This window comes from Anopheles stephensi, chromosome 2 (genome assembly GCF_013141755.1).
Source record: "Anopheles stephensi strain Indian chromosome 2, UCI_ANSTEP_V1.0, whole genome shotgun sequence".
Classification (NCBI taxonomy): domain Eukaryota; kingdom Metazoa; phylum Arthropoda; class Insecta; order Diptera; family Culicidae; genus Anopheles; species Anopheles stephensi.
This window is the reverse complement of record NC_050202.1, coordinates 66,145,869-66,173,565: the sequence shown is the minus strand read 5'-3', so window position 1 is coordinate 66,173,565 and position 27,697 is coordinate 66,145,869. Positions and strand designations below refer to the sequence as shown.

The window sequence follows — 27,697 nt, the reverse complement described above, 5'->3', positions numbered from 1 at the left end:
TTGTGCAGCTGATTATTTTTTGGAAAAATTAAAAGTTATATTTCTTTTCTCTATTATTAACAGTACTTTTGATTATAGAAAAAAATATAAAGTATACATTCGAGACGGGCAGAGACAGGAAATTATACCCAAAAAAATCATATTAATAAAGAAAGAATTATCACATTATGCGTATCGAAGTTCGGGTTCTGTCATACACACTTTAGCGAACTTGATTCGGAGAACACAACAGAAAGCATTTACACCGTTACATTATCTGGCTACGGCGAGAAGTGTACGATGTGTGCACGTGAGCTGGATGAAATGGATGGATCGATACAAAGATGAGTGTACATGATTTGCGAATTTGGGATTCCTTGCCTCGCAGTAACAGCAGCTTCACATGGATCAACCAGTTGGAGCTTGTTAAAACGATGTGTTTCCACACTATCATATTCGATTTGATCTTCGGTTTCCTTTTTGGCCGTCAGTCAACGGCCGGTAGACGGCCTGAGAGCTGGATTGAATGAATCTTTAAAGGATGTGGTATGATACCGATTATTCTGCAACAAGCAAAGGACCTGTAACTGGCGTTTAGGTACGTTTGTTGTATGTAAGCGTTGCTATCCACATCAGCAAAGAGAACGCAATTTTGAGGGAGCATTTGCTCCGCATTTATGAGCATGGTAAAGGCGCACTACCGATTTGCTGTTGTGAACCCATTCATCTAATACGATCATAATATAGGATATATAAAACAGAAAACAGTACCATTCGGTCGTACAGAAAATCAAGCCCAAGCTTCTTAACTGCCGTGCGTTAAAAAATCAAAGCTTCGTACGCCATAGTAGCCATCCTCAATTTAGCTATCGTTGGGTGAAATTAAGGTTAGAGATAGAGAGAAAATATAAATGCGCAAGTTTGCAGAGCATCTGTTTGCAGAGCAAATCTGCGCACAAGAACATACACACGCTTGTCCAGAGAGTAACTGAGTGGCAAGCGAACGAAAAACACGTGAACTGCACTGCAGCAACGTTACTTGCCGAATAATAATATTGATACGTATGCACAAAAAGGAGAAGAGACCGAAGATGCAAAATGAGATGTAATCCTACAGCCTACATTAGCGCGATCGAGCAGCAGCATATGCACACGTGACGCGCTCGGTTGGCGCTTCCTTAGACCTTCAACATTTTTGATTTGAATGTTTTTTGTTGCGTTTTCTGCTTCCGCTTCACGCTGCTGAAAACACACATACAAACACACAAACGCCTCTACTAATTCCCTAACGCCTAATCACATTCAAATATTGTTAAACTACCTTAAATGATTCATCCGTCGTGCCATGCCGCGCCGGGGTTCGTCGTTTTCTGCTTTCTTTTTACGTTTATCCTAGCCACAATCTAAACTTACACGACTACCATTGCCCGGGATGTAACCGAGCTGACCGAGAGTGTATGAGGGGGGGAGGTGCTAGAAAAGGGTTTGCTTTGTTCAAATTGTTTGTTCATTCGTTACACAGACTGCGCGTTGCACCGACGCAACCACAATTTGCAATTGCGCGGTACCCCAGCACCGCCCTAATACGGTTTGTTGCATATAATTGCAGTAGTCCTTCCTCGGCTGGCTTCCATTACACTATATCGCTTTGTGTAGAGTTAGTTGCACTTAATACTATTTTTTGCGTACAGAATTTTGTTGCTGTATTTTTATCGTCCGCGGAGAGCATTTAAGTGTAGTTTATACCTCGAGCTGCTTCGACGCTTGCTGGATGATGAACGGTTCACTCCACATGCGCCGCAGATCACCCTAGAAGCGAACGATAGAGGCGCGTTAGTATCGAATGGTAATGGTTCGAGCTCTTCCTACCTTCAGATATGCCATCGTAAGCAGAGGTAGCAGTGTAAACGGTACAAGATACAGCAACGCAGGCTGTGCCGCTTTGAATACTTCAGAACTGACAGTCGCGGTTAACAATCCAAGGAAGTAACTGCAAACGAGCAAGAAACAGATTTTTTTTACAACTATTACATATAGATATCCTATAGACACAAGCGGTTGTGACACACTCACCCTAATAAGGAACAATGAAAATAAGTAAGCTTCGAGCCAACTCCTTTCGGTGGTGGTACGCCAGTTTCGGCCGTCTGCGTGGACTGGGATTTTTTGTACGCGTCGTAACGCAGCACGAAACATAGCAGCAGCCCCGGCATCACGATATCACCCAGACCGAGCATCGAAAAGTGACCGCTGTTGTGGATGCTTGGAAACACCAGCTTGCCCGGAAGGTTCAGTTTCGGCGGCTCCTTTACGATACCGCCAAGGTTCAGCTTGCGCGCTACGATACCAACCGGATTGTCTGCTGGCCGTGTGGCCACCTTCACCATCACGTTTGTGCTGAAGATGTACGAGGAAAAGAATACCCAAAACACGTCGTAGATGAGCAGCCCGGTCAACAGCAGCGTCGACACCTTTAGGCTCGGAAGTCGCACAAATGCAATGAAGGCCACGCACAGGCCCATACCCATCGCATCCATCAGCAGCCAGTGTCCGGTCAGCACCCAGATGCAGACGATCGATACGGCAAGCGAAAAGCTGAACAGTTCCGCCGCTGTAAAGCGGCCACAAACGCCGAACGATATCCGATTACCGTCCGTGCATGGCCGAATAATGTACTGGCACATCGGAAGCAGCAGGAACGCTAATGCAACAGTGGCTATTACTGTAATGATGTGCAAACGGAAAGGTTGGGCTGATTAGAACTGCACTGCTTTTGCGAATGTGCGAAAGCGCTGTATCACACATACTTGCTGTACAGACGGCAAACAGCATTTGCATCGAGTCGAAGAAGAAAAACATCACCAGCAATGAGATCGATGCTCCGAGTGGAAGACACAGTGCATGCATTGTGTCCAATGTGGCAAATTTATCTATAAATGAAAAACAAACCATTGGGTTAGAATTACGGCACAGGAAGTGATGACACCGATTGCTTTACACTCACTCTGTTCTGGCTGGACAGGTTCACCGGTGAGAAGATTGTTCATGCTTTCGCTTTGTCGTTTCTTTTCCTTTTCCCGCTGTTCCTGTTCCATGTTCAGACTCCGAAAGCTGCCGTACACGATTAGCAGCATCGAGATGAGACAGGTCGAAACGCGGGATGAGTCCATGATCGTGCCGTAAGCCCACTGGTATTCGTTGCCTTCACCACCGTGCCCGAGAAGGTTATCGTCCACTACTAGCTGTCCCGCTGCCGCAGCTGCTGCTGCCGCCGCTGCCGCTGCTGCTGCTGCTGCTCCTTCCTGTTGGCCGTTGCCAAATCCTTCCGACATGGCGGTACGGCCGAGCCAGGTAAGAGAGCTGGTGATACGCGGCGGGGCGTCGTTTACGTGCGTATACTCTTGCTTGAGTGCTACAGATACTACCGATGAACACACACTGACAACAAACGACCGGGAATGAAGTGATTGTCCTTACGCAGCTAGCCGCCCCTAGCACTAAGGCTCGCCCTCCGGTGCTCGTTCCAAGCTGGAGCAAACGTACCGGACAACGAGATCTTATTGCACCAGCTTCATCATGAACCCATTTGCGGTGTATTTCGAACCTTCGTAAAACCACCGATAGCAGATGTTGAACGGATGCTCCTCAGAATCGGGTTGATTTCTTATCTGCACGAAAGGTGAGAGACACGAAAGAAAAAAATGTAAGTGAAAGCATAAACATCAATGCCCTGTTTGCATATGTATGGATGGCACTATCCAAAAATTTTGCTCTTCAAACCTGCAATAGCACCATGTAGATTACCGCAACATTGTAAACACACTCGGAATGATGGATTTGGTGTATCGAACTCACTTTATCATTATGCAAACAGTTTCAGGGTAAATAGTTGGGTCGCCATCGGCACACTTTCTTCCCCGAGAGAGCTTTTTTCACACACAAACAATCCAGCTGATGGTGAAAACACCATGTTCTTCTGTCAACAAATGGCACCGAGCGAAGAGGAAAAATGAGTAGAAAGGTTGTGAAATCTACGTTATTGCCCTTCTTTCTGAGGAATATCTAGAAAATTTGTAATGGAACACATTATTTTAATTGAAATTATATACTTTCAGAGGAATTTTGTTTGGATTATTCGATGAGCTCACACTGTGCATTCCAAACATTTGCAACAAAATTTGCTATAAAATTTATAGCAGCCGCTGTCAACTGACAGCTGACAGCTCTTTAAAAACGGGTGAAAGAGACAACTAGAAACACGAAGCCCATCTCTTTTGCACACGACGTCAGCTGTCACATTGATTGTTTTTTTTCTGCATATTTTTCAACACACAAAATCATTACAAGTTTTCTCCTTCGCTTCGGGTGTAATTTCGAAGAAAAGACGGATTTTCTGGTGCATATTACAGCGCTCGAAGCAGCATGAATTACTGTTGGTTGCACGGTTGCAGTAAGTTACAGTCAAACTAGCGTAAAACCTGCTAGGGCCGTACTGGCTTGATAAAGAGATTGGCAAGTTCATACTTTTCGAGTACTCTTCCATGCCATGAAGGGCACTGGAGAACGGCGAAGGCGTTGCAGTGCAAAACGAAGGTAAGCAAGTTAAGGATGTGACTTCCGCATGTGCTACTCGGGCAATTTGTGGCCGAAACACTGATGATGTCCGTTTTGTGAAATGAGGAAGAATGCGATGTGTCGTGTGTGTGTGTGCGTGTGTTGCAAGCGTGAGAAAGAGCGCAAAAGCAACCACGAACCGTTCGCAGAAAGAACACCTCCTCGCAACATAACATTACATAAACAGTGGTTGAGACGAACCCCACACATTTGACCGCCGTGTGTATTGTGATGACTGTGAGGATGGTGGTGATACGGGCTACCGTCAATTCAATGTTGCTGATAATGCGGAACTAAAAGCGAAAACGCAACTTGATAATCGTGACTGATGTTCGCTTTCTTTGTACAGGATCATTGGCTCCGGCATTAATCGATTAAAGCAGCGGTGAAGCAACGCACAACGAACCCAACAAAGCTTTTGACACAACCAGTTGACCTGTCCCGACACTGGGACCAGTCACTGCCAGACTACATCAAGGTCAACCGCGCCCGGCAGGTTGCTTTTCGGTTCGTGATGCACTACATGGAACATATTTCGCCATCTGGTCAGCCACTGGTGTGACGTCACTATCGCCGTGAGGGATTTACATCATACAGCGGCAAACACGCACACTGACAGCAGGCCACCGATTATCAGCCAGATAAGTCGCAGAAGCCGTGCAATAGCATCAGCTGTTAATAGCGTGCGCATTGATTTAAGAAAAAAAAACAGAAGCTCAAAGGAGTTGCGAAACCCATAAAAACACACACAGAATAGTAAGATGGCTGACGGAGGGACGAGCGGCACGTTTCTGCGCACCATCGAGTGGGATATGATGGACAAGCGCAAGTTCTTCCCGCTCTCGATGCTTAGTTCGTTCTCGGTGCGCTGTGCGCTGTATCCGTTGACCGTGATCAAAACGCAGCTACAGGTACAGTTCCGGAACGATATCTACAAGGGCATGATCGACGCCGGGATCAAGATCTATCGAGCAGAGGGAATGCCTGGACTGTATCGCGGATTCTGGATCTCCTCGGTGCAAATTGTGAGCGGTGTATTCTACATCAGCACGTACGAAGGTGTCCGTCACGTGTTGGGTCAGTACGGGGCAAACCAGCGGGTCAAATCGCTCGTAGCCGGAGGGTGTGCTTCGCTCGTTGGCCAAACCATCATAGTACCGTTCGATGTGATTTCGCAACACGCGATGGTACTCGGAATGGGTGCGCATGGCGGCAAGCACGGAGCGGTCAATCCGCTCGGCATCAATTTCGACAAGGGTAGCAGCCGGTTACGGATTACGCGTGACATTGCACGGGAAATTCTTCGCCGGGACGGTGTGCGTGGCTTTTACCGGGGATATACCGCGAGCCTGATGGCGTACGTACCAAATTCGGCCATGTGGTGGGCATTCTACCATCTGTACCAAGACGAGTTATTGAAAATCGTACCACCGTGGGTGTCGCATCTGTTTGTGCAGTGTGTGGCCGGCAGCTTCGGAGGTTTCACCACCACCATCATAACGAACCCGCTCGACATAGTGCGGGCGCGACTACAGGTGCAGCGGCTTGATTCGATGAGTGTCGCTTTCCGGGAGCTTTGGCACGAGGAACACTTCCACATGTTTTTCAAGGGACTGACGGCACGGTTGGTGCAATCGGCTGCGTTTTCCTTCAGCATCATTCTAGGCTATGAAACGATCAAGCGGGTATCAGTGAACGAGCAGTACCGGCACATGATCAAGTGGTAACGACAAATGGTCTTGCACTAGCGACAGGAGCCGTTTTGTTTTGTGTACAGCAAGCTGCAGGTAGGATGTATCATCGTCGTAATAATGTTCATTCGTTTGTAGATTCGTTTACACCAGTGTGTATATCTCACCATGGATCGTAGCACTTAAGGAAACCAATGTTAAAACTAGGACGTGTTCCCCAGTATCCGTGAACTGTAACAATAAGCGAACAATGATAAAAAGTAAGCTAAGTTAAACAAAAAAACAAAACAAAAAGCTAGGACTTAAGATGAATGTGCAATACAAAGGCATTCGAGATGAATGGATGGAAGACAAAACAGTTTGATCAGATGGATGGAAGACAAACAGTGCAAACTAAAAGTTGCACAAAAACAGAGAACACGTTCCAAAAGGAACGAAACTGTACGACAATATCGCATCTAGAATCTTGCACAGTACATCATACTTTACTTCGCCGACGTAGTCCTCACCATACGGCTCTTGTAAATTTTTGTCCGCTCGATGCTAATGCCTTCCCAATTGGGAGAGTAGATCAAGAATTAAGTTCAGCGTAGATTCAAATATATGTAAATTATATGTTTTTTTTTATTATCATGTGAGTTGCTCTCGAAAAAAAGCAATTGAAGTTGGCTATTTTCTTGACTACTTTGCCAAAACACAGTATCACATTTACTATTATTTCTACCCCAAGAAAACAAATGCTAAGCCGTAGGAGGAGACTTTTGGTTTTGTCGTCATTGTTTGTGTAAAACATAATATAAACTGACAATAGGAAAACGAACGCATGTCTGCACTTGGGGAAAATTAAACCAAAAAGTTATGTAAACAAAACAGCTTTAATAAAGCAAACATGTTTTAAAATCGTTACCAAACAAGAATGGCACAGAAGGACTTGCTGCAGTTCTTTATCCGAATTAATATGAATAATGAATGGTAATTATTTCATTATACGAAAATTGTATAAAAAATATTAAATTTGTTGCACCCTATAGTAATTGGTAGCTTGATGCACCCAGCATTAGTTTATTTATTAATTATGACGGTTCGATGCCGTATTGTACACCCGGCGTTAAATATCTAGCTAATTTTAAACGAGGGAAAAGAGAAAGCCCACTTGCAGATACACGTGTAGGACAGCAGAGCTGGGTGGCAACACGGGACAGAAGCGATGGGTGGATTATTGAAATATTATGCCCAGCACCGTCTACAGCGTGACGCGATTTTGTGGTAATTATTTATATTAAATTGCTGTTCAAGTGGAATTTCTCCCACGTCTCCACAAAGGAACTGGACGCGTCCTCCGCGTTGTTGTCTAATGAAACAATAGAAAGAGAAGCAGGAAAGAAAAACAAACCCATGGAAAGATGAGTGCTGTATGTACTTTGCGGGTGCTAGTGCGTTGCGGTCGCCGGGCTACCGATGCTGGTGCAATCATGGCGAAAGAGCTGTATAAACAGCCGAGAGAGCGAAAGACGTACAGCATTCTTTTTTTCGTCGAGATTGGTACCGGTAGCGTGGTGCTTACCATTTGTAAATGCATACTTCTGCTGCTTGCTTGCAAGCTAAGATTCTTAACCCACTATTGGGAGGTTCTTCGACCCGGATCTTCAACACGCGATCGTGATGAAAACATTTGGACATGGATTGCGTTTCGCTCGGGTTCAGCTTTAATTGCTCTGCACTAGAGCGCTTGGAACTACGGATATTGGTGCTGGTTAGTATCGTAGATCCCGTAACGATAACCACTAAACGGATGGAGACTGGTAATGGTAATGGTTGCATGCTTCATAACAGCATCATAAATCGAGAGCATCCGAAACTGAGCAATGTGGAGCGCACCAGCGGGAAAATCCAAACACATACAATAGCCAAGACCGAGCAGCAGATGAAAAACAGAAGATTAGCTTTAAACGGTTCAACCGAGCTCCAGTTTACGATTGGAGACAACCGAATTCTCACGACGATGATTTTCTCCCCTCACTGTATTTTTTTTGCGACGATCGTCACGAAACGATCTCTTTCTTTTTTCTCTTCTTCTTAGCAATTTGGAACGGTTTGGGTCACGGGGCCACGCAAGGCGTTTCGATCAACTACGACGACGGGGATGATGTCTCCCGGAGGTGGGTTAGCGCATGCACCCCTGTTTCCAGACAAGATCCAGCCTATAGCAATGATAGGGCCCGTGAATAATGGTTGCCCTATTCGCAAGAGGCGTGGAAATTGGATGAGGTTTTCGATAAGGTCTAGTTTACAGGGTACCCTTACTTTCCCAGCAAAAAGACATGGCGCTTTTTGGTCGACAGTAAAGCACTGTTATCATTTATTGCGGTGACTTGAGATCACGAGACCTTAAGGAACTGTTATCGATTGATCGATGAACATTTTATTGGACTGGCGGTTGGTGCACTAGCGTGTAATTGATCTTGTGTTGTGTTCACTGTTGTTTCCAAGTTCTAACGCTAGATAAGAACGGGAGACTCAAGGAGACGAACCTTACCCATTCTATTTTCTTGAACTCTAACGTTTTTCTTTTCGATTACAGTTTGATAATAGCACAAAAAAATATACTTTAACTTTTGCCATTATTGTAAAATTACAATACACTCATATATGTCTTATCCGCTTTAAGTTTTGTTGATCAAAATGTATCGAAAAACAATTCATTGTTTTTTTTTTGTTCACAAACAGGAATAAAAAAAGCAGTAATTAACAAAGAGAATCGACCCAAAAAAGAAGTAGATTAACCAATGCCGAACCGTTCATTGCCGCGAAAGAAATCACAAATCGCTCACAGTGCCGTCTGTGCAAACTCATTTATCACCATTAAGGCAAATATATCCAGTGGGTTTACCTTTAAATGCGGTGAGGCTTCCGAACGAGACGTGTTAGCTCGCATTAGTATCTTCACCAATGGAAAGAGGTTATAGGTTATGGAGGAAAATGTTAAAAGGTTGGTAAAGACGTTAGCTGGTACGCAGAGGCGCGCTGATGGAAACACCGGCATGGACGTGCTCTTTGCGCGCCCGCCTGTTGCTGCAATCGGATTCGCGTGCGACCTGTTATAAAAACAAACAATTGTGGATTTATTTCTGTGGTCGGTCGGTGTGCCAGTTTCTATGGTTCCCTCTTTGTCTGTGTCTAGGCGTTTATGAGTAGGAAAACTGGGCCAGCTGCAACAGCTGCCCGGGCACTTTGCCCACAGTGGGCAAGTGAAACAATGGAATTACATTCATAAATACACGTGTCCTGTCCTACCCACGATTGCTGCATTCGTCAGAATCAGTGGCGCAGAATTGTGTGGCGTGCGAGGGAAAAATGGACCAGCGAACGGACCAACCGGGGAGGAAACAATAGACTAATGCACCATCGGCAAGATTCGTACAGCAATGATGAAGCGCCCGGCAGCAGCAGCATAAGAAGAGGCAGCGCAAAACATTATGAAAGATCTAAAGGTTCGCTGGACCAACCACACTAAAAAAATAAAGCAATGCGGACGGCTGGTGGTTAGCAATCTTGCCAAAGAAACATGAAACAGAGGAACCACAATGCACAACAATTGGCAAATAAAATACAACGAAACCAACGCGAAAATACACACACTCACGTCTCTGATGAAGCAATAGTAATTCCGCCATCGATGATCGAAGGACCGAATGGAGCGAAAAATGGCGAAGAGTATGACATAGTTTTTGCCAGCTTCCTTCTTCGTTGTATCACTCTTCAACACTCCGTTTCGCCATTTCTTTTCACCATCCGGCTAGTTTCCATAAAGGAAAAGTTCGATTGGATGGATTTCGCGAGAAAAATCAGTAAGAGTAAGAAAAGGATCGTGGAAAATGTTCGTAGACTCGTCGAAGACTTGTGACTTAAGGGAGATGCAGGGATAGGATAGGAATGGACAGTTAGAATTTGATTGCAATTCGTTTCTATTGCTTTTTAATAGTTTAGCAGTATAAACAACTGTTCAGTCCTAGTGTCCTGGTGTCTGAATTGTCCAAAGACATTCTGATGAGCTCATCACCGCTACAGACCTATCTCAGAATAGAACATAGACTCTGACTGACTTAAGATTTTACAGGAATATGTTAGGAAAATTGCTATTAGTTGTTGAATTTTTACAATAACAGAGGGATGAAATACTCAAAAATTCCACGATCGCAACCGTTCTAAGTTGTCTGCAACGCCACATTATATTATATCATATTGTTACGTTACGGAGCACACACACACGCTATTTGTCCTATAGTCTAACAGTACCGTCTAGCATTTACGGTCTGCTAAACACACTGTACTACGGTTTCGTTACATGGCGATTGTTTTAAGCTCATTGTTGTGGCGACGGCGACAAGCCCATAGCTAAAAAAAACACACTCCGCCATGCTTCGTCCCACACTTTGTGACACCTGTGGAGCGCGAAGAAATCAAGTTAGAAATAAAATGTCACACTTGTGAGCATAAATTGCTTTGCGGTTCACAGCAGGTTCATATTTGGCTATGCTTGAAAGAAATGTTTAAGGTTATTGGCATTTGCGTAATCTTAATGCATTATGTGATGTAAAGGAGTTCACGATCATGTTTTCACGTTCATTCAATTATGTACCAAGCACTAAGGTTCTCGGAAAGTTGGCAGCTTCAGGCAGCTGCGATACAATGTGGATCTTCAAATGTGTTACTGTATGAACCCAAATAATTGCACTGCTGGTAAGGATATTAACAAGAAAGAATGGCCCGCATTACGGATAATTCTACCCAAGTGTCCGATCCGATCGGGAAGATGTACAGACAATAATAGTACTTAAACATTTATCAAATTAAAAGTGACATAAACACAGCTTAAATCGATGAGTAATGCGAACCGGCAGCAACTTCAAACGGCAGCCACCAAGCACCAACCAATTGTACACCATCGCACTCCTCCATTCATTTTCCGCGCGGGAAATGGAAACAGATTTTACGCTGCTTGCCACGGTTATGCACAGCCGGGCGGGTATTTGACCGGTTTGTGTACTTCCTGCTGGTCTGATGCAACGTAAATGTGTCGGTGCCGGTATGGTGAGGATGCGCCACCTATGGTGGTTAATATCGTTCCAAAAAAGGGGGCACAATTTTACTTTTCGTTCCTTTCTTCTCTTCTTCCGAGCCAAGTTAATGTTTCCTGGTGAGCAGCGTGTGCGTCTTCCTGTTGCACACTTACATCATCGAGACGTTGTTCGGGTGTTGGTAACCTGAATAAGCGACTTTTTTGGGGTTTGAATTGATATTTTCCTCATATTTTATATACCATGTCTTTGTAGCGCCGCTGCTGACAGTGACATTCGTTTATTCCAAGTACTGCATAAAACAATGTAAAGCTCCCATCAAGAGCTCAACCTTGTACACATGGCTGACTGACCACACCACGCTTACCAATTTGTTTATTGTGAAATTTGAATCCATTTTTAAATTTCTATGCTCTTGGTGGAGCCAGTAATATGCTTCCTGGTGCTTAAATTAGCAATTACCATTCGACTTCCCTCACTTCCCATTCCCAAACCTTGGCTAATGTAATACGTGTGGGAAGTGTTACTAGTCGCTTTTGCTAGAGGTTATACCTAGCGGCTACCATAACCTAGAATTAATTGGATGATATTGACCACATGCATCATGAGCAGTGATCTACATTTGTCCTAGTTCCTATGAAGTTCCTGGTTCGGTGAAAACAATTATTGAAAACGAAAAGCATTTGTTAATTTTTTTAACTCATACACCCTGTTACTTTCACTCGAGTATTCGAGAAAAGGACATCCATAGAACACTCTCAATACAGACATTCCATTTTTGTTGCAACAAAATTATTCAACAAGTGAAGAAATGGGGGGTTTTTTCCATGCACCAAGCCTGTACCCAAAGTACAGCATGTGTACTTTTCTTCTCCATATTGACCACTCTCGGGTTGTCTCGCGGCCTGCACTGCAATTACTTAATCCCCTGCACAGCACACACTTTCTTTCCACTCGACCCACAAGAGGCGCACGGTGGACGTGTACCACCACCAGCAGCTTGATGCTAACCAGTTCGAAATTAAAACGGAACCGGGTTTTCTTGCACGACCGGGTCCGAGAGGCGTGGATGGAGCCTGGTTGAGGTGCGTTCGGCAGTACGCACTGTGTGTCGAGCGGACTACTTTCTCTTTCAACTGCTCTCACTCCATCGATGGGGATCGCACGCTTTTTGCGTGTGCAGAATTGAAGTTTATCGCACAAACATGCCTGTTTTTTTTTTTCTAGGACGGGGTGAGCGGTCAGTACATGATGATCGTGATGATGCTGACGATGATGCATGTTTCGCTTCTGACCTCTTGATTTGGTCGAAAGTGATCCGATTTAAGCGCCATTGTTTGAAGGCATGGGAAAGAAATCGTTACAGTTTGCCACGTTGGTATCGAGGTTAATGCCATGTCATGGGAATGACACTGTGGTGTTCATCGTGTTAAAATGGGAAATGTTTGAGAGATGGCTAAAAACTACAACATTTTATAGTTTCACATTACTAAGCGAGAAAGCTCAGAATGTACAAGTATTATTTTGCTTCGCATACTTATGTAAGCTTCTGTTAAGTTGCTTGAACTCGATTGCAGAGAGCATATTACAAACTAGATAAATAAAAAATGATTTTAACCCTCTCTTGAAGCATTCATCCAACCATCGGTGTGGCATAACCGCTACTGGTATAGCGTATTATTCAATAAGGATCTTAAATTCCTGCGACTTGGCATTCATCATGCACACTATTGCGTCTAACTTCAGCACACATTCAGCCACACACACAGCCTTGGTGGAACAGTTTCGCGGGAACCGATTAGCGACCGGCCGAACCCAACGGAGGCGAGCACCGGCGCAAGGGCGGAAAACGTGATACGGTTTCCACGTTCGGCTGGCTGGCGTGTGACGCTGCCCCGATTGCGCACGGCGAAGTTGTACCGTGCCCTTCTCCTTTGAGGAGATCGAATTTCACCACCAATCGTACAGGATCCGACCAGCGCTGGAGGGAAGGTGTGCGGTGCCGGGAATATCCGCCGAGGCATCGTGCAGTCACAAAAACAAAGCTCGGCCCGGTCGCCAGCCCGGCAAAGGGTGTAAAAAAGAGGGAAAGAAAGAGATGTATCCACCCGAACCAGTCCGGGGTCCACCATATAGCCCATTGGACCAATCCCTTCCTGTTGCTGCTGCTGTTGCTGCTAAGTAGTTACAGCAATTTGACTCCAACGCAAAGCTTTTCCACCTCCAAGGGTGGTAGTTTTGCAGTGGAGAGGAAGCACCGAGTAACCTATCGTAAAAAAAAACCTCCAGACTAATAGAAGGACGGCAGGTATGTATGGGTAGAGTGTGTTGTTGCTTGTGGTAGACGGAAATGATACTCAAAATGTGTGTGTAGCAGCACACAAGTTGCATAATGGCAAGCTACAACAGCGCGGCAAAAGGCTTCAAGGAACGCAGAAAAAAGTCAACGAAAGAATTTCACCGTCAATGGATTGAATTGTTTCGAGAGAGTAGTTGTTTGAAGAATTGGTCGAGACGTCACAAAATCCGTAGTCTTTTGCAACTTAGAGTGGAATCTGCGGGTCTAGAATATTTTGAAATCTAGAAGTTGATGATTGGATATCGAAGCCTGTTTTGTTTGGAGGAGTATGGGTAAAACCAAGTCAAACAAGCTAAGACCGAAACCTCTTGTAGAGGCTGTAGAGTTATAGCAACTATATGTCACTGCTGGTGGGATCAGCATCAGCTTTCTAGACTTCTGGTAAAACTGTACATTTATAGAGTTATAATTGTATATTTTGACACGATCCGATCAAAGATACTTTTCAATCACTGGTTCTGCTAAGCGGTATTAGTGACAATCCCTACTATATAGTGCACTAAATGGCTTCCTCAATGGATTCCAGTACAGTAACCGCTACCAACCGCGAACGGTGACCCCAGGGTGCAAAATGAACTGAGCGATGAAACTAAACCAATTCACCATCGATTCCAACCGTTACCCATTTTCCCGACAAGCCCCCAAACTCCGCGAGCAAAAGGGCTGGAAAAGTCACCACCAGTGACCAATTTGACAGTGATTGATTGTGGAACAACAGAGTGTGTGAGTAGGAGAGAGGCTAGCTGAAGCAACAAACTGGCCTCAAAACGCGACCAAACAGTCAGACAAAACGGTTCCAAAATGCAAATCGCGCGTTACGCTACACATTTTCTGGCGAGGCTCAAGCGCTCAAAATACTCAACTTTTGCGTATTTTCAGTGGTCGGTAAAAGGGTTTTCGGTTTCTCACTTTCGTTTGCCGTTAATTGTTATGGATTTTTGTGATGAAGAATTAACGTGGCTGGAAACCGACGTATGAAACCAATGCTACCGATATCAAATGCGAATGGGCAGCGATTGCTTTCGCAGTGACCACCAGTGACGCAGTGGTTGGAAAAGCTTGAGAAAGCATGAAAGTTAAAATGTAGTCGGACAGAGGTCGCGACATGCTGCTGATAACCTAAATGACATGGAGTAAGTGATGTATATAAGGTAAGTGGAACATATAAAACCTTTCAATATTCCTTAAAAAGGATCAGAGACTAATCTATTTCTACACCAAAAGCAAATCAACCAATTATGTGTCGTCAGATTGTATGTAGAGTATGTAGATCTCTCTTTATAAAAATCTATTGCGATTTCGGCTCAAATATGTGTCAAATCCGGCTGAACGCTGACACGCGCCGAAACATGCTAATTCTAAATTGATTTTCTACTTTTTTCCATCATGAGCCTTTTTCCCCCCGAATTCCTCATCCACTTCACTTTCTACCACACCTATCGGCATAGCGCGAACGCACTGTGCGGGGCAAAGGTTCCTTATCTTATCGTCCCCCAGTGCTGGATTTACTCGAGCTCGAGAATAAACAAAAGGGAGGCAAATGGGCGCTCTAAAATAACAAAACTAGAACGGCTATCATTTAATCATCGGCATCCTCTGCCATACGGTCCACTGTGGTCGTAACGTTTGCGGTTAAAATTCGAGCGTCAGTAAACATCCAGTGGCTGGAAGGTCACCATCATCATCGCAAACGCTCGCTGCTGTTTGCGCAGACCGGTACAGTGCAACCGGCTTGGACGAGGCTGAAGATGGAATTGAACGTTACTGGGGCAGGTTACCTACAGCAACGATGGGACGCATTCTTGGACGTTGTCGGTAATAATTGCTGTCTGTTCGGTCTGTCGTGATCTGACAGTAGATAGCAAATTGATCTGTTTAACAGTGATGGTTTAATCTGTCTGTCTGTCTCGTTTATTGATGTGGCATTGTTGCTCGTTGTGTGCTGTCCCATTCCCATCCGCAGGAGATGACCCAGAACGGTTGTACGTGTGGGGGCTCTCGCTGTACACACACGGGCTTTACTGGGTGCTCGGATCGTTCTTCGTGTTTATGGATGTTTTCCAATGGCCACCGGCGCTAAGAAAATTCAAAAATCAACCCGGCCTTAACGAACCACTCAAGTGGAATGATCTGCGGAAGGTAAGCTAGGAAGGAATGGCAGAATGGTTCAGCGAGAAAGTGGCCATCTCGCGACTGATCTCCCATTGCTTGCAGATCATTCGCACGGTACTGATCAATCAGCTGCTGATCAGCGTACCGATAACGCTGTTCGGCTTCCGGGCACTGCTGGCTAGTGGCGCTGTTGTGAATGTGCGTACCCTGCCGTCGCTGTACGAGGTGGTGCGTGATCTGCTGATCAGTGCTGCCGGTTGGGAGCTCGGATTTTACTACAGCCACCGTTTGCTACACTCCAAGCATCTGTACAAGCTGATTCACAAGCAGCACCACGAGTTCACGGCACCGGTTGCCTGGGCCGCGATCTATGCACATCCGATCGAGCATATCTTCAGCAATCTGCTGCCACCGTTGCTCGGCGTACAGCTGATGCGCAGTCACGTACTAACGACGGCACTGTGGTTAACGTTTGTCATTCAGGACACCATCACCGGACACTCGGGGTACCACGTGCCATTCCTGAGCAGCAACGAAGCGCACGACTATCATCACATGAAGTAAGCAAGGATTGGCGATTATCTGATCACAGGAATCAGAGAACGGAAACTGATTTGGTTTTGCTTCAATCTCTCTCCCCGACAGATTCAACCAGTGTTACGGTGTCTTTGGTTGGCTCGACTGGCTACACGGTTCCGATGCTCAGTTCCGTGCATCGCAATACTACCAGCGGCACCAGATGCTGCTCGGTACGAAATCCGCCCGCGAGTTGGTACCGGACGATAAGAAAAAGCTGCACAAAGCGAAGTGAAAAGAAGGCGAGTATTTTGTAAATAAAAAGTAAGCTAGCTTTATACAAAAGAGATCAAAATCGTTCAAAAATTAATTGATATGAAAGCGAATATAGCATTTATGCCTTATTTTCAAGTCAAACTTCAGTGTTTAATTTATAAATAGAAAAGCACTTATCTATGAAATTCCTCGCTGTGTTACGATTGCTTCTAGCATAGTATAAACGAAGGCTTGTCTTATCGTTTGCCCAAGTGATAAGAATCAATCCATTTACAGCACAAAATTCTGCTTGTTCACGGTCGACAGGATAGGCTTCAACTTATTTGTTTGCAATCGATAAATCCATTAAACATGTCTCGAAAAAAATACCTATCGCATAATCGTTAAATACCACTTGAACATCCATAATACCTATTGGCCGCTGGCAGGGTTGAGCGATGACTGCGTGGAATTAGCTTGTGTTTGAGAAGTGAGCACAGTTTTGAACTATAAAAGTATTTCGTTTCGTTAAAGTTGATTTTTTTCTCAAAAGCGAAACTCTCACTTAAAATAAATCACTAATACCCAGCATGACCAAATCATGACACAGGAAATGGAATCATGTTTAAATTTCAATTAAACCATGCCACTATGTTCGACCATTACCACACACTTAAATGCCAGACTGCACATTGCACGCATGGAAAGGTTTGCCGGGAAAAGAATATCCGGCAGCGATGGATTGATCTGACCATTATCATACCGCATGCCTTCATGTGTACCATGAAGCAGCAATGAAGATGTAAATAAAAGAAAGCAATTGATTGCGGAGCGAATCTCCATTTCGATCGAAGTCACGCAAAATTTGTTCCACAATTTCGATCGGAATCGGGAAGTCTGTTGTTGGTGTGGTGTGGGGTCTTCCCCCTTCGTTTTGAGTCCTTTAAAGGCGATTTATACACTACCACTACCGATTTACCATGCAATCACCACTTCAATTCCGGTTCGATAAAATACCACATCCAATGTGGTTCGGAGCGTATGCAAATGCTTCCCCAAACGACTCCCAGCCACACGACAAACAAACCCTTTCCAATGAGCGGATTCATACGTAATTCCGTATTTAATGCATCCATTCATTAGCTATTATTTAGCATTGGGATAGGAGCTGGGCGATCCTCGAACCACGCAGCAGCGTATGCACTTTTCTTTTGCGTCGCTAAATAGAGTGATTGGAAAATGATTTAGATTTTATTACACACTTTTAGCGGCCGACAGCTTTGGGACGGGCGCGTGGTTACCCGTATCGTTGATGGCAACTTTCCAAACCTGAGCCAACCCCGAATCAAAGCTTTAAACGTCCTCTAGAGGAGGGAATGCGTTGATTGAAAACGTGTGGAAAAGAAAATTTGCATTGCAAAAGGCGAGGGTAAGCAGTAAACAACGCTACTTCACAGCTGAAGTAATCCTTTCCAGGTGCACGTGAACGATGGTAATGAGCCATCGTACCAGGAGGTACTTCATACTGCCTTCTCACCCATTTCGGCCACATTTCCATCGCATCGTTCGTTCGCCATTTTTGGAAGTTTGAGCCAACGAGGAAATTGTTTTTTTTTGCTACCCTAAAAATCCCTAGCGAATGTATGATTGGACGTAAAGTATGGCTGACTGGATCGGAGTTTGATGGGACCACTGTCGGTGTTTGATGGTTGCTGCTAACATGTGGCTGTTCCCATATTAACACCCGCCGCTATATTGGAACGATCAGACGCGCCAAATTGCATTCAATTTCGTTCGGTAATTGAAATTTAGCACTTTAGGTGGTGTGCAAAACGGCTAATTTCCCCAGGAGATAGGAGAAGAGTTGAGCGGTGGTATATGAAAAACGGTCAATTGTGCACATGCACGGGAGTGAAAACCGCAGCAAAAGTTATTGCACACGAGTCACTAAGCACATTATTATAATTAAAAGCAAAGAATATGTATGGGTAGTCTTTGGAAAGTAAAAGTAAAAGATAGTTTGATACGATTAAACTATATCAGAATTATATATCAGAAGTCTGATTTGTTTAATAGTGGTTAATATAATTTTAGATGAAAGGAATATATACCCTGGTTTTCAATTATTGTCAGAAGTTTATGTACATCCTGAAATTTGGATACAGCACGGTGTTTTGGCGCTTAGCTTTGTATATTTCCAAATCGCATAGTGAATGAGCTTATGATATTATTTTATATTTAATTATTTTTTTATTATTTAAACACGAATATCACTTCTCGTTACTAATAATTATTAAGGTTTGCTTTTTACCTCCGAAGATGTCATAGAAAAAAAGTCCCATAGTCAAATAAGAAAGCAAAGAAAGTAAAATAAGATAAAAAGGAGATTTGGAACATCAGAAAATGCTCAGTGACAAATAAATAGCGGTGCCGACCTTTCACACGATCGGAGCGAGTATCTAATCCCAAACAGACCGTCCTCCGTACCATTCCAAGAAATCCAGAGTGATAGGATAAAACCTCTCAAGGATAAGGTACCGATAAAAAATGAAATTTCGTTGGAACTGAATAATGATATGAGAGAGCCTTGAAACAATTTTTACAAATACACCCTCGATTGCAAAAATGCCCCTAAATTCGTTTCCTGCATTTCGTTAACCGATCAAGCGAAGTTAAAGCAGAAACGCTACAAGCTTACCATCAACCGCAGAACTGGTTCCGTGCTGGTCCACTTGAGGCTGTCGGTGAATGTCGTCCACTTTGTGTCGTTTACAAAGCTAGCCCCGTACGGTGGAGTTGACCTCGCAGTGTTGAGACGGACACTATTCGGTCGCTCTAGCAAAACCACAGCACACAGCAACTTCTCTAGCCGTCCTGAATGATCCTCGCGCGATGAGCCAATAGGGTCGGGTATGGTTTGCAATTTAATTTGAATTTTTGCTATAAACTAAATCCGTCACGAAGGATTTCAGTTTTGGTGGTAACCATCAAGAGACGAGATTATTCCCACAAAACATCACACACTACCGAGGGACTATATTCCGCAACGCACTTGAAAACTGGGACCGATCTGGCCGCTTGTTTGCACCACCATCACCAACAACCACAACACACCTTTTGGGAGCAACGAGCTTCAATGCTGCAGACGCATCGGTGGAAAAGGTCAGAGTAAACACAATTCCCGGCACACACACACACACCCGCACGAAACAACAACACTTCCTTTGCTATTGTGCAGTACTAGCCGTACGCTTTCTCACGCTCACGCACACCGCTTAGTTTACCAGCACTTTTCGAATGGAGTACGCCGCCGTCGTCAAATCGCGCTGATACAGCTGATTGGGTAATAATCGAAGCAAAGAAAAATGGTATTACTATAATCATCAGTCCATGGTTCGCAATCCATATCTACGGAGAGACATTGCACTGCCGCCAGACCCTTTTCACTTAACCCGGAATCGAAGGTTTATAATTAAACCATTGTAGTGAGACGCAAGTAGAGTTCCTATGTAGCCAGTAGGCAAAAAATATAAACAAACATTACCGTATGTTTGTTTATAATCGACCACGGTGAGGTTGGCGTTATGAATGAAATCAATCTATGTGTACTGTAATCGCAACCTCAATCCCTTGCGTACGGGGAAGTAAAGGCGCGGCAATGAGCCAAGGGAAAAGGGTAGTTTACACATTCAACAAAAACAAACAACCGGTGACACAGTTGCACTGGGCATGGCAAAAGGTTTTTATGAGTGAGCAACACGATGAGGAAAAAAAAGAAACGGGCAGGTGACAACTAAACCTTCGGCAAACCCAAATTAAGCTCTATTCTTTGCTTTCTATTTGGGGTAATCTTTGAAGGTGTGAAAAATAGCTCCCATTGCAGCGAAGCAGTTGCAAATGTAACCTAGTTACCATGGTAGTTCCTATGCATAAGGTTTCCCTGTTTGCTTCCCGGCGCATCCGTTTATGGTGAGATGGTCGCGCTCACTAAGAAGGAAGGTGAGAATCAGCGGAACGGGCCCACCACACAGCACCATGGTTTCGGCCGTGGATGCCTTTCACTTGCTAGGTTCGCCTAGCTCGGACTGCTCGTTTAAGCAATGTGTGAACATAATTTCCAGCACATTCAAATTCATGCTCACTGTGAGGAGCTTTGCCAGGAAATAGATTGTGCTTCCCACGCGCCAAAAAACAGTGAAAAATTTTTATTATGCAGTTTCTGGGAAGAGGTCGATTTCATCACTACACAGTACACTGGGGGAACGTAGAACTATTTCTCTACAAGAGGAATGCTCTATAGCTTCACACGCTCTTTTATTCACTTCACCACTGGACTAGTGGACACTTATTTGGTGTAATGCTTAAGAACTAGCTGAAGAAAACTTAGAAAATCTGTTTTGTCGCGACTACCGGAATGATTTTGAGCTAGGATTTGAGACAGGATGGGCAAAGCGAAACACCGCAACACTAGTAGGCGACACAACACAACCGAGCGACTACTACCACCGTCGACATTGTTATGGTGAGTGTTTTGTGTTTCACTACGCGAAGGGGTTTCTGGGCCAGCATAGCTTTCATTCAACGGTTCCACCACTACTTGGCACACAGCCACAGCGCATTCGCTTTTCGGCCCATTCCATCCATTCCTCTTTCTGTTCCTGTTTGGTTGTGCTTTTCGTGAAACCTCCTCTTACACCAACACTCGTGCACTTTTTATTTCCCATACACACACTCACACACACATACACACACAAAGCACAGGGGGGGGGGGGGTATGTTTTTCACCCACTGGTGTGTGGAGTGTGGAAAAAACTTCGCCAAAGAGCTGCCTACATCCAACTGCATCCGGGGGCAAGATGACACTCACCACCCACCCACTGCAGCACCATCTGTCATCAATTTTGTTTATGCTTCCCGTTCTGTTTGTAGGAAAGTGCATTAGGTCGATGATTAGTAGACAGCGTTTTTTTGCTTCCCTTTTTTCACATCTTTTTTCAACAATTTGCGAAGCTCTTTTTCAGTTTTGTTTTCACAATTGTTTAGCATTCTTTTGGAGATGGTTTGAAGGATTTTTTTCTCGTCAACTATGACTTCCATTCCCCACTCACAGGCCTCATCTATGGCACTCTAGTTTTAACATCAAATACACAAAATTAAAACGAAGGAAAAGGCTTGCACATGTTCACACTTTACACTTAAACTATTTGCGGTAAGACACACGCATTGCAAAACAAAGTTTATTGTTTTCATTCACACTAAGCACATTGGGAACCTTATTACAATTTGTTTACTTCTTGAGATCCAAAATATGTTCCACTGACTTTTGGGGCAGTAGCAAATGAGAAGACCTTTTTCCTGAAACAAATGCACCTCGTCGGCTGTCCTTTAAGCGATAACAACCAAAGCTGATCATCAAATTTCTAAAGAACAAATGGTAAATTTGACGAACCGTAATTCATTCACAACAGCGGGCGCCCGAAATGCTATTCGGAGAAAAATTGTTCACCGTAATTGTGTGGTGCGCAAGCTGGGGCGAACGAATGTATACAATGGCCCCGTTTATCCGTGCTCTTTCATGACAAGCCCCGGATATCCAAATAGCCATATACCCAGGGTACAATCACGACAGACTGCAAACAGATGGAAATTACCTTGTGAACAGAGGGAAAAGAAATATTTCACAATGAAAAACGCTACATTGGTAGCGTGATGGTTCAAACATGTGATAAGTGTTTTTAAAAAGATCATAAAAATGAGAGTAATTGGTTATTTTGTTGTTAAAGCAACCTTAATTACAGCTTCCTAAGTCGCTATAAGGTAAAATGTAACATGGGTATGAAAAAGTTTGTAAACAAGGAAATGATTGTTTATATGCTCTAATTCAGTGCTCTGACTGTGTATTGTGAGCAGGGCTCGCTGCCCGAAAGCAGAGCACGTGGGAGGATTTCCAGATCTTTGAAATTTTTCGAACAATTTTAAATCTGCTGAGCGAAAGATAGGATGTAACATCATCTTGAAGGGTTTAACTAATGGTTCACTTGTTTCATTAATCATTTTGCACCTGGATTTCTAAGTTTTTCAAATGTACATGGTACATTGATTTGGTATCAATACTTGCATGCAATATCCTAACTTGTGTATGCATTTTTTAAATTTAAACCTAACTTATATAATGAAATTCGTAAAAAAACCGTAATAAATTTCGGTCTACCCATTGTAATTCTTTGATTAACTTTGCTTTATTTAAAAAAACATTTTTTTTGCAATTTATAGCATTTATATCTTCTGTACTGTTATTGCTATATGTATATTGTTCAATCCTTATATATATAAGGTAAGGTGTGTAGAACGAACATATACATGAGGCTATATGTATATTGTTCCTTGTACACATGCATTGTATTTGTAATGTGAAGAATATAAATGTTGTGATGGACGAAGGTGAGACAAGACATTTGTAGTCTTACAACTTACACATGACTCTGTCCAATATAAACGAATTCTTCTTGGCCGCAACCAAGGGAGGAATGCTTTGAATCATATTTGCCCCCATATGTGTGGAAGGACAATAAAAACTCCGCTACATTCATGAGCTCTCTGAACGGTTAGGTAAGCTAACTACTTGGCAGCAGATTAGACTAGCCAGGTCCTAGTCATGCTATACTAATGACTCTGGCCGGCCCAGTCTGGAAAATCTTTTCAGTACGTCCACAAGGCCAGGGAAAGTGTGTTTGGCTCAACTGGAGATGAGTGATGGCATTGAAGTGTTCGTCAGTAAGACTGGAACAATGGACATTGGATTGGCACAAAATTGTGCTGTTCGGTCCATACAAGTTTTGATCTACGGACGGCAGCATGGGATATTCATGATTGAAACTACGACAAAATGGGACTACGTTTTACTATTTATTCATAGTTGTATTATTGCTTCAGATTAAATGTAGATAGTCTGTTTGATCGGCCCATTATAAATATTTTTTCTACTTACTTCAAATTTCGTTTGTTCATGATTCAAGTATTAAATATTACCAACGATCTGTCTGGCGATCAAATAGTTTTCCTTGTTGTTTTGTGATATAATTGGAGAATTATCTGTTAAAAAAATAAAACTGAAAAACGTACACTATTATTCATTACTAATCACTTTATTTTCTTCAACTATCATTCTTTTCAATAAATATTTACAATAATATCCACGTCGCTGTTATTTGCAAGGATGTAGTACCGTAACTACGTTTCGATAAACTGATTTAACGAGTTTACAATACACAACAACACACACCTGTTAACTGCCTGTTTCCATTAGATTTGCGAGAGAAACGGAAAACGAACAAAAAAAAAAAAAAAGAAAAACCAAACAAAATGATATACATTCTTTAAAAAAGAAAACCAAAAATAAAAGAAAACAAAACAAATCGACCCTAACCTTATACTGCGGCGCTTGTTCTAATTAATTTTTCCAATGCATTTGCTCGCTTCCTTTTACTGTCCCTCAGTCGCTTTTCTTCGAGCCACATGCGTTGTGTGCGCTTTCCTTTTCTACGCCTTACCATTAACGTCCCTGCAAATCGGGGAGCGATTGGAGCAAACAAAACACAAAAAATACTGTTATCAAGCACAATCACCAAAATATTCATACAGCAGAGGTTTGTTTCGCTATTACCGGGAGCTTACATTTTAATCCATCCTAACCTATTACCATTCTCGTATTGGATGCTCGTGTTCTGGAACCCCGGACCTGGGTTTCCAGCTGATACGCGCATCATCTTGTCGCGCTTGTACTCAGCGCAAAAAGATAGTTTGAAGATATGTCATTGTTTAAACTTCAGAACCGCACCGGACATCGCCGTTAAGACTAGTGGTGGACATCCAACCGACGGTCGAAATTTAAAAAAATCGATCACACAAAATCCATGCTTTTGTTGCACCTGTGAGTACACTCGACGAAAACAATGGTACGGGAGACAAGAGCTCCAAAACGAAACAAAAAACCAAGCACAACCATCGCCCAGCCGTGCGTGAACGATGGCGGGAAGAAAAGCGATCGATCACGCAATAGAACACGTGTGTGCGTGTGTGAAAACAGACGGTTGCCTTGTTGTCGAAAAAAAGGAACGTGGTGACTAAGGAATGTAGGTAGAAAATTAAGGGAATAAATAAATATTCTTTTGAAGCAAAGATACACGTTCTTCATAAGATCGAATGTGTGCGCATATCGGTGTCCCTGCGATTGCTCTGTGTACCGGAATCTAGGGAGTAGATAGACGACACTTCTAGAGAAGCCATTCGTACTAACCAACTACCCTCAAAAAGCAGAGCATTGCGAGGACACCGAGATGGACGACATTCTTTCTAATGAATAAGATGATGGTGATAACTACGATAATAAGCGCCATTACGAACTAGCAGCACACCAGGGAAGCGACAAGGAACGGCAGTCGTGAATTCCTCACATTCCTCACTATGCACTCTCCTAAGGAACTTGTCACTTGTTGCCCTTATCCGTGTAAACCCCACAATGAACGTTATGTCGCGCGTGTCTTTAAATTTCTGATTGCTAATGCCCTCGCCTTACCAGGTAAGAGAGTTTGCGTGATCTTGTTTCTACTCTATTGCAACAGAATTCACCACGCAACAAGTGGAGCGATGCCGATGGGAGTACCGAACAGGAAGAGCTTGCATGAACGGGGAACGTTAGATGAAGATGTACAGGATGATAACACAAGGTGTGGGAATTGGGAAGGTGCAATAAATTAACTGTTGGTGGTATGGTAATACACATTCGTTTGGTATCGTACACTTAACGCAAAAAAAAAAACGAAATAGAATGTCAGTAGAATGGGAGACGTTCGGTCGCGATAGTGGTAGTACCCAAATCGATAATAATAATATAATAATAATAATCGTAATAAATTAAGAGGCAATCGTGTTAGTAGTGCACGAGGGCGCACGGGAAATGACGATGACGGTATGAGGTGTTAGATGGTTTCGCTAGATTAAGGGTTGGTGTTGGATGGGTGGGTTAAGGTCTCTTCTCGAAACTGTTGGTGTAGTCCCATCGTCCACATTGATTAGTGCGATGCTGCGAAGAGAGTGTGTTTCTAGATTTCGTTTCGTACATTCGATTGGGTCCCTCGTCTATCTAGCGCTATCGCTCCCTCCCTCTCGAAAGCGACCCTGACTACACTGACAAACCGGGATATAGCAAGGATGCACATGTTGGTTGAATGAATATGTTCGATTCCTCCGGAAGCTGCCTATGGTTCTGATGGATGCTAGATGGTGCTCAGGTAACAGAAGAGCGGTTGGTCTGCAGCGATTGACAACGCTCAGACTGTGCCGAAGAAATGTTTACAAAATGAAGTTGAAGGTGCTCCGCGAGGGTCGAGATTGCAATAGAACCGATGGAAAGCTTCCCACACTCGCATAAGGGGTCGTTCGGTGAGGGGTGCAGGTGCACACCCGCTAGCTTTTCTCCCTGGCGAGCATTCAGGCACGAGGACGACCCACGGATAGTTTTCGCTTAGTGTCCGGAGAATGGGTTGGCTGTGGTTTGGTAAAGTCAGAGTGCAGAGTGCGTAGACAAGTGCGTCGTGCCATGATGATGAACGTTCCCCACAGAAAGGATTGAAGAGTGCATCAGTATGGACCATCATGGTGTACCAAGCGGAGATGATGGCGTGAGATGAAAGAAAGAAAAGAAAAGAGACGAACGATAAGATATCGCCTAAACATGCTGCACCTTAAGTCCACAGCTCGGACAATACAAAGTGCGGCCGACGGTTGACGGACGTACCTTTCCGGTCGAAGTGTCGCACGCGCACAAACAGGAAGGCGGCCACTAGAGATGCGACGGCAAGCACGAGCAGCAGCATCACCAGTCCACCGACAAAGCTCGGCACCGACATACAGATCGTTTCCGGGTCGACGGTTCGCTGTGATTGGATCACGACCGTCTCGTTGCCGGATGCATTGTTTAGCGCAAAGTTGACGTCTCCCGGGGCCACCACCTGGATGATGCGTTCCGTGTTGACGTCCGTCATCTCCTGGGCGTCACGCTTGTAGATACGTGGCCGGATCACAACCGACATCGTGTCCCGTCGTCGGCGCACGCCGCGCAGATCATCCAGTCCCTCGACCGAACGTGGTCGGCCACCCAAACTGACCAGATTGCCGCTGTTCTCGCCTGACAGACCATCGTCCTTCTTCTGCTTGGTCACGGTGACGTACGACGTCTGGCCTGGTGGTGGTGGTGGTGGCATGTTGATGTGATCGTGAATATCGTTTGACGTGGGGTTCGAAGACTGTGCCTGCGATTCGATGCGATCGTTAGCGTTCACTGGACCGTCGGACTTGTTTTCGGCCGAGTTGGCAGACGTTTGTGCTTGCGGCGCCGGTACAACACTGTCCTGGTTCTCCGAGTACGCACCGGACGCGTCCGAAGGGTGGCGAGGATCGGGGTAGGCTGCCGGTGGCACTCCATACTCGGACAGATGCGGTGGTCCGTATTCGCCGCTTAGCGCACCTGGTGCACCGTATTCGCCTGAGATACCGTTGCCGGTCAGCGCTGGAAGTCCGTAATCTCCACCGGCACACTTCGGTTCGGGGCAGTTGTACCGGCAGACCTGGATCACACACTGGAAGTGCACGTTCATCGAGTCGGGGAACTTGAACGCCTGGAAGTAGGCAAACGAAACCACCGATGCGGACGGGCCGAAGTTCTTTATCTTCTGGAACTTGCTCATAATCTTTGGCCGCACCACGCAACCGTGCTGATCGACCAGCTGAATCGGGGCCCGTTTGCCGTCGTGAGCGACGCAGTTGCGCACCAACATATCGAACTTGTTTTCGTCATCCTTGATGGCCAGCACCATCGTCATCGTTTGGCCGATCTTCACGATACCCGAAACTTCGGACGCCCACGGACCCTTGCCGACCTGGATCTGCATCCAGCACTGGAGATTATCGCCCAAGAAGTTGGCCGTAACGGCGTGCAGCATATCCACCTGGAACGGTCGGAACGTGACCGCCTTCTCATAGAAGTCGTACCACGTGCACCGAAGTTTACGAGCCTAAAACAAAACCAATAATTA

At 44.5% G+C, this 27,697-nt stretch overlaps 4 protein-coding genes across 10 annotated transcripts in view; 2 read left to right on the top strand and 2 right to left on the bottom strand.

The window, feature by feature from the left end:
- Positions 1–470: 470 nt before the first annotated feature.
- LOC118504312 (signal peptide peptidase-like 3) lies at positions 471–22,166 on the bottom strand. Of its 6 annotated transcripts, none has more exons than XM_036038616.1 (7): positions 22,054–22,166; positions 19,303–19,939; positions 2,984–3,647; positions 2,787–2,909; positions 2,053–2,701; positions 1,849–1,969; positions 471–1,788 (listed from the first exon to the last, which is right to left on the bottom strand). In XM_036038616.1, exons 3-7 carry the CDS (start codon positions 3,309–3,311, stop codon positions 1,720–1,722), a joined length of 1,290 nt encoding a protein of 429 aa, XP_035894509.1. In that variant the 5' UTR covers positions 3,312–3,647; positions 19,303–19,939; positions 22,054–22,166; the 3' UTR covers positions 471–1,719. The 6 variants fall into 6 exon arrangements, with proteins under 6 accessions (XP_035894509.1, XP_035894511.1, XP_035894510.1 ...); XM_036038618.1 differs by lacking the exon at positions 22,054–22,166 and adding an exon at positions 21,341–21,442; XM_036038617.1 differs by lacking the exon at positions 22,054–22,166 and adding an exon at positions 21,015–21,154.
- LOC118504314 (solute carrier family 25 member 44) lies at positions 4,229–7,201 on the top strand. Its single transcript, XM_036038621.1, has 2 exons — positions 4,229–4,572; positions 4,943–7,201. The coding sequence occupies exon 2, from the start codon at positions 5,355–5,357 to the stop codon at positions 6,318–6,320; it is 966 nt and encodes a 321-aa protein (XP_035894514.1). The 5' UTR covers positions 4,229–4,572; positions 4,943–5,354; the 3' UTR covers positions 6,321–7,201.
- Positions 15,283–16,766, top strand: LOC118504315 (fatty acid hydroxylase domain-containing protein 2-like). The gene is made up of 4 exons (XM_036038623.1): positions 15,283–15,536; positions 15,685–15,860; positions 15,936–16,393; positions 16,479–16,766. The coding sequence occupies exons 1-4, from the start codon at positions 15,470–15,472 to the stop codon at positions 16,642–16,644; spliced, it is 867 nt and encodes a 288-aa protein (XP_035894516.1). The 5' UTR covers positions 15,283–15,469; the 3' UTR covers positions 16,645–16,766.
- Positions 22,167–23,728: 1,562 nt separating the features above from the next.
- The window catches only part of LOC118504311, a 43,538-nt gene continuing 39,569 nt past the window's right edge, over positions 23,729–27,697 (bottom strand). For both annotated transcript variants that reach the window (XM_036038614.1, XM_036038613.1), the window contains exons 4-5: positions 26,401–27,676; positions 23,729–26,150 (exon numbers count right to left, since the gene is read on the bottom strand). In XM_036038614.1, the coding sequence (XP_035894507.1) occupies positions 26,128–26,150; positions 26,401–27,676 (1,299 nt within the window). In that variant the 3' untranslated portion in view covers positions 23,729–26,127. The remainder of the gene's footprint in view (positions 26,151–26,400; positions 27,677–27,697) is intronic.